Below are 12,433 nucleotides of genomic sequence, written 5' to 3'. Positions count from 1 at the left end.
GGTTAGAGCTGCTGCCTCTGGCTCCTTCAAATCCTATGGGAGGATCATCAATAAGAGATGGGAGATGCACTTGATGCATCCTTTGCACTTGGCTGCGAGTCACGTTAATTTTTTGATCTATACTTTAATTTATAAATTATAATCAACTAAATAACTGTCACTAACCAAAAATTTTATTTCCACAATACAAGCTTACTACCTCAACCCAAAGCAGCACTACAAGAATGATCTAAGGCTTAATGTAAGGTTGATGAATGCGCTACAAGAAGTGGTGGAGAAGCTCGTGCCAGGTCCCGCCATGCAGGAGACAATTAATGGAGAGGTGAGAACTTATTCAATTGTTTTTTCTGCTTCTTGCAATTGGTGTACAGATCAGGGAGTTCAAGGATGCCTTTGGGAGTTTTGTAAAGCCTTCTGCGGTTGCAACTAGGCATAAAACTGATCTTGGTAAGTAGTCCATTACTATAAGTGATATCTGATAAGTCCATAAGTGATAAGACTAGAACCCATAAATTATGCAAGCATTAAGTATAGAACCTATAAATTATGTAAGTATTAAGTATTAAGATTTACTTACCTAATGCATTCTTATATTTGGTTATGCAGCTAACTAGTGGGGGGTGTTATATGGAACTAGTTTGCCAAATCTTAAAGACAGCAATTAAGGTCCTCTCATAGACTTGCTTATCCTCTAGTTGTGAGAGAAACTGGAACACCTTTTCACTTATCATAATAAGGTACAAAATAGATTGGGGAGTAAGAGGCTCGAGGACTTAGTCTATGTCCATTACAACATGAGGTTGAGAGTAGGGCACATAAAGATGACATCGATGAAAAAATCGGGAACTGATCGAGTTGATTGATATTCCACGAGCCCCCCCGGCAGAGGATGAGGAGGATGATGTCATATATAAGTGGGCTAGGGATCGAGGTGGTCCAACACTGGATGGGCCAGAAGGGCAGCCGGATCCTATTATTGTTGCTGCCATGGGCCCAAATGTTGTGGATGAGCATATGTCTTCTGATGAGGGTCAGGCTGTTATAGTTGCATCAGTAGGACCAAGTGTAACCTTTGTGAAGCCACCTGGTCAACTTGAGACAGCTGAGGTGAGGTCTAATAGTGGGAGTTCAAATGATGGTGATGGTACCATCCCTTTAGGTTAGCATTCGAGTTATAGAGGCAGTTAGGTTGGTTGTGTTGCTAGTGGAAGTCAGGCTCATCAGCAAAGGGAGTCACCTCCACCAGGTTCGAGTCACTCGACATATGCGACACAGGACACGAGTCGTGGTTCCCCCGCCAGTCAGACTTATAGTAAGAGAAGGAAGACCATATCAAACCAAGGACAGAGGAATGATGATGCAAGCATGCATGATCTTGCATTGAATTATTTGAATATGGGAAGCATGAGCATAGATCATAGTCATAATAGTTCACAAAGATTGGCTAGTTGGCAGTCATCGGAGTACCTATACGGGGACCAAACCAATGCGTAAGATTACATTGGGTACTCTTCTTATGGAGATCATGCCTTTCCTTAAGACCCTGCACCTGGAGAGTACGGATATGGGAGTGACGGTGGGCTATTGAGTGAATGGATTAGAAACCCCTCTACCCAAATATTCAGCAGCAACACGAACAACAAGAGCAACAATGGCTCTTTCACACACCCATGATTTACGATTATCCCAGTGTTATTCCTCCAGTATTTGGACATGGCAACATATCAGAATCACATAAACCAATATTTGACATACTATAGTGATGGGTTAACTTAAGAGTCGTATGTGGCCACCATTCAGAATTAGTTGATGGAAAATACGAAGTTACCAACTAGTATACCAGTCATCAGATGATTCATGTTTCAATATTCAAACTTTAGACATTTACATGTGCAGTTGTGTTACTTGTGTACAAGTGTACAACTAATGTAGACATGTTACATGCAGTACTCTTAAATCCTAACTGTTGATTTTAATTGAATATATGATGATGTGGCGTTATATTTTTATTTATAGGCATAGAAGACATTGATTTTGTGTGGCAACACGGTGTCCCCGAGAACCCATGAGGCCAAAGGATCATATGCTACTACTGTAGAAGAGCCCTCAATGGAGGAAAATGCGAATTCAAGCAACACTTGGCTGGTGGATACTGTGATACACCCATGCGTTGTGTTGTGCCTACTCCTATGAGGGAATATATGGTAGCCCACCTCATGGAGATGGAGGGCCGACATGTGGCTGCCGGTGTATGTCGTGGTCGTGGTGCTGCAGAAGTTGGTGGTGGAGCTGATGCTGGAGAGCCTAAAGTTGGTGGTGAAGCAGCTGGAGCTGGATTTTGATTGAGTTTTTTTTTTTTTTGATTAAATATGCTATATTTCCATTCCATGATTGTCTTGTACTCTTGTACTCTTGTGAAATTATGACTTATGGATTATGATTTATGACTTACTAGTTACTAAAACTTCCAATGAATGTAAAATTTTGAAGACATTTAAGTTCTTTGATCAAAGTTTGATGTATTTGATAGTTGTCTCACCTTGCATTCCCCAATCCTACACCATTTCTGTTTTACACATAGGGTGGACTTAGAAGACATAGGGTTATTTGTCCAAAAGGCCTTAAATAGGCAAAATGCAAAGTTTCAGCCCAATTAGGAGCCTAAAACCCACCGAGATGGGTCACCGAGTTTACGCTAGAAAAATTGCATATCTTGATTGAGATCTCGCCATCACTATCATATTCCCACCAGAAGGCCCACGACAGCGTGGCCCTGGTTAAATTTTGAAGACACAGATCCAACTAGTTATGCAGATCCCCAGTTCCTTGATGAACTGCATTAGCATCACATCCACTGGTTTACAAAAGGAAGAAAAAGATGGTGAAAGAGGTTCACATGTTTCTAAGCATTTCCAAAGGTTTCAATTTGCACTACTCATTATAAAGTAAAGACATAGTTCTCTCTGCCTATTTGTTCTGATAAAGGTTTTGTATACGGCATGGCTGCATGGCATGCCAATGACAGTGATGGTGCTATGGTGGTATAATTTTAGTCCTCTACAATTATAATTGTACTAAAAATCCTCCAATTATTTGAGTGGGTTTTCACCAAAGTCATAACCTATTATTTTAATTCGCTAGTACTTTGTTCTCATGTTTCAGTCCCAAGCTGATGCTCCCCATTAAAAAATTCGGTGATCCAATGTCAACCATCTGAAAAAAATCATGAAGCTCTTGAATGTTCATAGAAAAATCGAACTCAGCATGTTTGCACATTACAACACTACGAAATTAGAACCATATGAGCTACAGGAGCAGTGGTTCTTCCAAACATATAAGACATGGAATCTTCAGTAGAAACTTTTAAGGGAAGATCAGAAAGTTAAGATGTAATATGAGTAAATAGTACCTTGTCAGAAGAATTGCACATAATAAGGTTATGAGATTGTTTATAAGGGGGTCCATGATGTCTGAAGGATCTTTTGGCAATCCAAAGAAACCTAATGTGGCCTGTTGAGTTGATAAATTATTGGCAAAATAGAACATTAAAACTTGAGGAACAAATTGACTTGTTAATAATGCCTCATATAAATACTCAAGACTATACCTTCATAACATGATTTCTTGTTTCTATTGTCAGCTTTGGCTCCACAGATACCAAAGTAGTGCATGCACTTAAAGCAAAGGTCTGAACAGTCACGCCAAAATGGGAAAAGATTAAAGTCAAGAAACTGTCCTTTTGCAGATAATCCTACATAAATAATTTGAAAGCAAGAGAAGGGCCTCTTTTTTTTTAAGAGACTCCTTGCCAAAAAATATATGCAGCTAGACCATTAGCAGTTTAGTGAAGCATAATGAGAGAGAAGTTGTATTAAGAGTAAGGAACCTGAGTACGGAGGAATTCAAAATTAGAACTGGCATATCCATCACCACCGTCATCATCCTCATCGTCTCGGCCCATCAAAGTCAGTACATAATCAAGCAGTTGGTCTCTTCTTTTCAATGGGAATGGCACACCACTTTCAGCAGCATTACTGACAGCTTGTCCTGTATTTTTTTTTTGGGGGGTGGGGGGAGAAGATGAGAAAAAAATGTCAAGGAAAAGCCTTTAATCTGTCATTTTTGAGTCCGATCTTTCTAATTGAGGAGTGGATAGTGGATTTGAGTGAAATTGGGGATGTTTAAAGTTGGACATACCTGGAGTTTAAATCTATGAAAATTAGGAGAAAATGTTTCTTGGCCAAGTGCAGGGCCAATGTCTTCCTACGTTTCTAATACCCCCCCCCAAAAAAAAAAAAAGGAAAAAGAAAATTTACTTGCAAGAAATTTCAATAGGAAAAATAATGGTACTACTCTCACTTCTTTCAGATCCATGTAGCCGACCCCATTCAGTGGGATAAGGTTATGATTATTGTGGTTGTTCTCATTTCTTTGTCTTCAATATGTTATTAATATCATTACTATTATCATCACTCTTCAGTAGATTCAGATTTGTCAGGTAAAATACAAAAATAATTTCATCAGCTTTGTAATCTATCAAACATCTTCCTGGTAAACATAGGTGCCTAGCTAGCACTGCCTTGATTTTTCCCAACTTTCCCCCTCCGAAGGCCAGAATCTCCTTGACACTCTGGCACATATGGTCAGATTTGGAAGTGCGGTTGATGTATACCCAAGTTCTAGGGTTTGAGAATTTGAAATTAAACCCTAAAAGTGGGTCACTCCAGGATCCTCTTTCTGTGAAGTGTGAACCAGCAGTCTTCTGGGGTAGTAGAAGCTAGTAATTGAAGGGCACTTTAGAGGAATTCAGGTTGGCAAAGTTCAGGGTTGGGTCTTGGAGGAATATTGGTGTTAGGGGCTAACACTATGCTGTAATTGGGTTTCAGAAATGGGAATTAAGTATAAGATTAGGTCTCACGGTTTCAAGGGTGAATAGAAGGGTCTTGGGGTTTCGGTGGTTGCTGTAGTTTAATTCCAGAATTGAAATTCCAGGTTAGGGCTTTATGGGATGCTGTTATAGGGTTCGGTTAGGCTTAGGAGGGGGCAGTTTATACTATTTTATAATTTCAGGTTAAGTCCAGGTTAGGGCTTTAAGGGATGCTGGAATAGGGTTCAGTTAGGCTTAGGAGGGGGCTCTTTTATAATCTTTTATAATGTTTTAGGTCAGTCCTAGTTGTATTAAGATGTGTTTGAATAGTCCTAAAGGGTTTGAGGTTCTTGGATTTGATTGGAGCTGCGATCGAGTTTAGGGAGAAGGGGTGGGGATGCTAATCCTTAAAAGGTTTAGGGTTTGGTTGGAAGGGTTTTGGAGTTATGAAAGTTTCAGTGGATCTAGGGTTAGGGTTTGGGTGGGTCCGATTCAGTTGAAACTAGAAGGGAAGGTCGCTAGGGTTAAGGGAATGATGTTCCTAAAGTTTGGGACAGATCTAACCAATAGATTGCCATATAGAAAAATTCCAGAAAAATAGAAAAGGGGTGATAAGGGTTTTGGGGTAATGGTTTTAGGGTTTGGAGGGTAACTAAGGGTGGGGAAAGGGTTGTGGTTGCTGTATACTTGGAGTTTGAAGGTAGGCTGCTGTGAGGGTTGAACTGCTGCTAGACTTGGAAGGTTGATTGCTGAAACTGAAGAAGAATGGATGAAGTTGGAAAGAAGATCACTCAAATCTGCCTAAGAAGACCATGGCATTACTTGCCTCCAAATTCATAATTTTATTTATCAAATTCAACTTGTCTCACTATGAAGCAAAGTGGGCTATTTATAGCCTTTTAAGTGGAGGGGACCTGGACTCTAGTAATGAAACCCAACATGAATCAACTAGGGAATCCCTTATAGACTAGGATCCCCTTTAAAACTTAATAACAGCCATAGCTAAAAGAAACCATCTTGGAAAATAACACCTAATTATCTAAAAGGAATCTTAATTTAAAATAAATTTCGATTGGGACTCCATCTTTTAACTCTAATTTGGGTTAAGTATTTTGACCCCAAAAACTCAATAACTAAACTCTAAAGGACTCCAATCCAAATTCTAAGAGTAGATATGGAGTCCGAAGAAGTAGGAGATTAAAGTGGACTCAAGTTGTGGGATCCAAACTTAATTGGGAATCTCACCTACAAAATGACTCAAATGACTTGCAAAATAATAAATAGAAAAATAAAATAAAAATAAAACAGATCTAGGGTCCGGATGACACTGGACTCAATAGGACACAAACCTAAGACACTCGAACCATATAAAAATGACCAAACTACCCTTATAGGGGTTCGGCAAGCCCTTTGGTAAGCCAATTGGGGCAGGGTTTTTGGACACAATTACTGGGGGGTTAACCTCATTCACATCAGCGGTTTGTAGGGGTGAATTCTAAACAGAACTTAGTTTCAACACCCATTGTCAACTTTGTGCCGATAGCTATCTTTTGAACCTTTTAGTTGTTTCGAGTATGAAGACCTTGGGTATATACCACATGGTATAAATTTCGGCTGAAACCACTTCGACATTTCAATTTTTGAAAAAAAAAAAAAAAAAAGAAAAGAAAAAAAAAGAAAAGAAAAGAAAAAAAAGAAGAAGAAGAAGAAGAAGAAGAGAAGAGAGAGAGAGAGAGAGAGAGAGAGAGAGAGAGAGAGAGAGAGAGAGAGAAACGAAACTTAGGTGGAGCCGAAAAAGTATATGATTTCGACAGAAATTGTCGAAATTTCAACATAGATGGGTCAAAACCTCAAAACCTACAAGGTTTGCAGGTTTTTTGGGTGACTTCAACCTTCTACTCACCCTTAATCTGTAACTCCTTTGCCTTCAACCACACCATTTGCTCCTCCTTAGGGGATTTTGAAAGATTCTTGCAAAGTTTGGTCCAAACTTTCCATTATATATATATATATATATTTGCTTTGTTGATGTCTTGAGTGGGTGTTGTGCGGCAGAGTGTTTTCCCTTGTGACAAATTTCGTAGGATGGGATATCTACATTAAGTTGATGATCCCACCTATAGGAACACAATGAATCCATTCCTAGCCAACTATAGGTATAACATATCATGGGAAGCTTTCATTAAATATTCAGAGTACTACTAAGTCTACTATAGCCAGGGGATGGATCCACCAATTCCAGCCAGGCACTCAACATAGAACTAAAGCCTGGGACTTTGTTTTTGGTTATTGTCTTTTGTTATATATGTAGTTTTGAATAAATAAAAAAATCATTTATGCAATACATTTTGTTCAATTTTACAAAATTTGTATTTCTTGGAACCCCTCATGTGTTAGTTCACTTGAATGATAACTTTTTGATGGTTTGTTTTTAGCAAAATCTACCAGTTCCATTGTGTTCATTATGCTTTAATAGGTAGGAGGCAAGAAATCATATGAAAAACACATCATATAAGGGTTGAAACCTGCTGTCAAAACTTGGGTCTAAATGTTCTAAGTTACTACCGAAATTTTGGCTGAAATCAGCATAACTCGATTTTTGGCCTGGTCGAAACCGGCCTTGAAACCGAGAATCCAATTCTTGTATACCATGCAAACTTTTCTTCAGTTATTTTGACATAATAAGACTTGATAAAGTGCTTTTCTTATTTATTATTTTTATTTTATAAATGGGTGCCCCCTAAATGCCTAAAAAACATATTATATTAAAGGGCAGAAGCAAAAAACTTGCAGTAGCAAACCAGATGTCATTCTCAGTATGACACCATGCTTTCTGAGTCTTGCAAATACCTAACAAATCAATAGCTGTAATAACAGCTTGCCTTGCCGTGTGGTGGCGCACATGCAGAAGGCGTGAAAGCATATTCGTCCCCTGCAAGCACAAGTAGTAGGAAAGTGGTTTACATGATGCGAGACATATCATCAACAAATATAAATTGTGAAAAACATTTTTGAGTCATGAAAGCAGTCTAATATATGATACTATATTTGCAAGTCCTGGTTCAGCATCCACAAATGCTATATTGTAGAGGTCCATGACCGTAGAGGATTTCACAGACCTTACATTTTCATCTGGTGAGCAATCAAGGAGTCAGACAGATTAGAGAAGCCCGCAACATGTGTGTCAGAGTCCAAACACTAGCTAAGGACCCTTTAGTGCTTGATATGATGCATGATGCGAATTTCTTAAAATTTTCCCTGTATATAGCCTTATGGACAACCCCCTGACAACTTAACAGAAAACCTGACTGCAAGTAAAGTCAAGAGATCCAACACAGGACAGCAGTAGTGATTGGACTGTCAACATGGATGGTTAAGTTCACTGTAACATCCAGTAAGGTCACAGGATAGTCTAAGCCATTCAGTATGGTCACTGGACTGTCCAGAAAGATTTCTGTTCTTCGAGTGTTCTGTGGGACCTATACACCCAAGCTGTGTCCTGCCACCATTCCAATTGAGTCTCTCTACATGACGATGGCAGGACCACCTAGCCCTACCTGGTGACCAATTCAGTTTTATTTCTTAAGAGTACCAGACAAGGCCCTTTCTATGTACAAGCTACCCATCTCAAAGATCACTATTTGCATTACTATTTGGGGATTTTGGTTCTAGAGGAGATCAATGAGAAGAAAGGTGGTCTGGCAGAGGCCAGATCCAACTGGCATCCAACTGAAACATGCCCCAATAGTGTCGGGGAAGCCCACAAACCACTGATCTCTTCTCTCTAATGCTGATTTCTGTTTGAATTGGATAAACGAAACCCAATCTACCCCAAAACCCCAGTTTTTTTTTAATTTGATTTAGGACTGGGACTTGATTGCCCAACTGGCTGATGAGGCCATTAACCCAATACATCTAATTCCAGTCAAACCCAATGCAATCTAAGCTTGGGATGACCTTGGAGTCAAGTTCCACATCTGAAAAACCAATTCTGAAGCTCAGGTTGGTACGGTATGGTTAGAAAGGGTAAAGACTTCAGTCCTAACCAAGGTTTCTTTTCTTCTTCTTTCTTTCTCTTCCTTTTTTTTTTTTTTTTTTCTATGAATAAAAAAGTCATTAACCAAAGGGGGGAGGAGCTGGGAAGGGGAGAAAAAACAAAGATGAACCACAGGCAAAGCCCAGAAAAGCCATCAGAAGACTCCAAGCTAAACAGCAAGGTAAAAGGAGAGAAAGCTAAGAGATACAAAGACTAAAGGATAGGCTAGTAGATCAATGCCTAGCAAGACAGAACCAAAACTTAATTTTTTACCTCAATTTTTCTTCTTTCTTGAAGCCATGAATTCAACAATTAAGTCTTCATCAACATGGTGGCACACCTTAGCGCCAAGGTTTCAAACAGCCAGGAACAGATTTTTGGTTGAAACATAATTTTTTTTTGGGGGGGGGGGGGGGGGGGGGTTAAAATTTGGCATATTGAAACTGCTGAAACTGGGTTCATTGAAGTTGTTTCAAACAGCTCAAAAAACAAAAACTTATTGGTAAAAATTTATGAAATATTGTTGAAACCTTTCAAAATTTGGTATTTTTTAAGAACTCTCTTCAGGTCTTGTCTCTCTACCCCAAAAAACTGAGATTTCTTTCCATGCATGGGCACCCAGGCTTACCAGTCAATCTTCTTTAGACAGATTGGTTGGTCCTGCCAACTTGGTTTGGTTTTGCTATGCTCAACAGGGAAATTGGACTATGACCTCTTAAATGCTTGATACCACCAAGTAGATTACTCATAATTTAGAGAGGAAAAAAAGAAAGAAAAGAAAACTTAAATGCTCAATACCACTAAGTAGATTACTCATAATTAAAAAAATAAAAATAAAAAATAAAAAAAGAAAGAAAGAAAGAAAAGAAAAGAAAACACACTAATAGATTCAAATTCAAAATAGGTCAAAAAACACACAGTGAAGCCTATACGGGTTCAAAGTTGGAATTTAATTGGGTTTTGGCTTAATTAATGTTTCCCATTTATATTACATTTGCATTTGTGTGCTGCATATACATCATGTATCACTAAGATATGCAGTTGAATTGCATACAAACTCTTTTAATTCTGTATTAAAATTAAATGATTTGAAGAGACTTGCAATGATGCATTGTGATGGGATGTGATGAATTGAGGTGTGCATTTTTGGGTAACCAATGGCTGGTCTGATGATAATTTCAGAACCTCAGAATGTCGTCCACTGGACATCTGGGTCTGATGGTAATTCCAAAATAGGTGGCGCAGTAGGGTTTCTAAGGATGTATATGGCTGGCATTTGACTTGAATATGGCAATTCCAATTCCAATCTGCTTAAAAGTGTAATAGGGTTACTGAAGAAGTGGAGGGTTGAATCTGGATTGAACATGACAATTCTGCTTCTGAATCTACTTAACAAGTGTAACACTACGTCCCAATCCATTTACCCGGTGGATATGTAAAACATTGATCAACTTCGAATTTGGTTAAGTGCCAAACATTTGAGGTATTCAGATATTCAAGCCACTTTTAGAAGATCACTAGAACATCTGGTCACAAGACTTAAGTTTCGATCTGTTGAAGAGGCATTGATCATCAACCGAGGATCTGACTTCATTGACCTCTAAATTTCCAGGTGTGGGTAGCAGGCATTGGTCACCACTGCAGCATCTGATTTCACCTATGTTGAAGCAGATCTAGGGATCTACATCCAGAAGATAACAGAAGGTTTTAGCTTCGTTTTAGCCTGTTTTGAAATTACTAGATCTTGAACTGATGTTTGAGGTTGCTACAGATGCCTCTCATATTCGGATGGAGGTTCTAATGCAGCAAGGTCATCCTATAGCCTTCTACAGTGAGAAGTTAAATGAAGCTAAAACCAAGTACTCTACATATGACCTGGAGTTCTATGCTGTTGTTCAAGTTCTAAAGCATTGGCGGCACTACTTAGTTGGAAGAGAATTTGTCCTCCACTCTAATCATGAAGCCCTCAAACACCTCCATACTCAAAAGGCCATCAGCCATAAACATGCCAAGTGGGTAGGATATCTTCAAGGGTTTACCTTTGCCTTACAACACAGAGCTGGAAAGGAGAATGAAGTTGCAGATGCCCTCAGCTGGAAGGTTTTAGCCATGATAATGATGTCCCCAGAAGCCTCTAGGATCCGACAAGTCATTTGCGAGTATCCAGGTGACAGGGATTTTGGTACCATCATGCAGAAATAAGCTAGGGAGGCCTCCATCCCCAATATTCAGTACATGAAGGATTTCTGTTTTTGAGGAGTTCAAATTTGTATTCCCAACACTTCCCTACAGCAACACCTCATCAGAGAACTACATGGAGAAGGATTTGGTGGAAGCTTTGGAGTCTCAAAAACCGTTGCATGAGTAATGTACTGGTACTACTGGCCCCATATATGCAAAGATGTAGAGATGGTCATCAGCAGATGTCAAGTATGCCAACTAGTAAAGGGAGGTTTGCAGAATATTGGTCTCAATTCTCCCTTACATATACCCCATCAACCTTGGAAAGATCTCAAAATGAATTTTGTTCTTGGACTGCCCTTAGCCAAGGAAAGTTCAAATCTATCTTTGTAGTGGTGGATAGGTTCACAAAGATGACCCACTTTATCCCTTGTCAGAAAACTTATGGTGCCAAACATACAGCCGAATTATTCTTTAGGGAGATAGTGAGGATCCATGGGTTACCTAGCAGTCTAGCACCATTATATTCGAAAGGGATGTCAAGTTTCTGAGCTTCTTCTGGAAGGCCTTATGGCTGATGACCAACACCAAGCTATTATTTTCCGCAGCATTCCACGCTCAGACAGATGGACAAACTGAAGTTGTGAACAGAACCCTCAGGAATCTGCTAAGAAGCCTAGTCAGAGATTATGAAAAGATCTAGCCTAAAATTTTGGACATTGCCAAGTTTGCCTACAATAGTTTAGTCAATAGAACCACTGGAAGAACTCGCTTAGAAGCTTTGTTGGGCATCCAACCACAGAAGCCAATAGATCTAGCACCACTATTAGCTGAGACCAGGATAAGTATAGAAGCAGATAGTTCCATAGTTCCTAAAGGCACATCAATGAGGCACATGCAGATGTCCAGAGAAAGATGGCTCTAACAGTGAAATATACCAGGCCAATGCAGACAAACACAGGAAGGCCATAGACTTTAAACCAGGAGACATGGTGATGGTTTGCATTCATCCAGAGAGGTACCCAACAGGACTGAACACCAAACTTCACCCCAAGAAGATGGGACCTTAAAAAATAATCACTCAAGTAGGGCCCAATGCCTATGTTCTAGAGCTACCACCCAACCTGGGCAACAAGAACATCTTCAATGTAGCAGACCTCTACCTATATATAAGATTATAAGGCATCATTCAGATGTAGGAGACATCGAACATATGCTGCAGCTGCCTTAACCCACCGCTCCTGAACAAGACACTATTGAACAAGTATTGATGACATGCACAAGACCATGTGAAAACGACCCGCAAACCACACATTCTTAGTCAAGTGGAAGGGCAAGCCTATCAGTGA

The 12,433-nt window shown here is 39.5% G+C and overlaps 1 protein-coding gene across 1 annotated transcript in view; it reads right to left on the bottom strand.

Moving 5' to 3' along the window:
• Positions 1–3,409: 3,409 nt before the first annotated feature.
• The window catches only part of LOC149021890 (ARM repeat superfamily protein), a gene marked incomplete at its 3' end in the record, with an annotated part of 80,710 nt that continues 71,686 nt past the window's right edge, over positions 3,410–12,433 (bottom strand). Inside the window, 4 exon segments of the mRNA XM_089150062.1 lie at positions 3,410–3,510; positions 3,608–3,688; positions 3,887–4,047; positions 7,718–7,799. Of these exon segments, the coding sequence (XP_089006188.1) occupies positions 3,410–3,510; positions 3,608–3,688; positions 3,887–4,047; positions 7,718–7,799 (425 nt within the window).

This window comes from Hakea prostrata, chromosome 3, assembly GCF_041222555.1.
Source record: "Hakea prostrata isolate BN-2017 chromosome 3, UWA_Hpros_2, whole genome shotgun sequence".
Lineage (NCBI taxonomy): Eukaryota > Viridiplantae > Streptophyta > Magnoliopsida > Proteales > Proteaceae > Hakea > Hakea prostrata.
The sequence above is the reverse complement of the archived record's forward strand: the minus strand, read 5'-3'. Positions and strand labels throughout refer to the sequence as shown.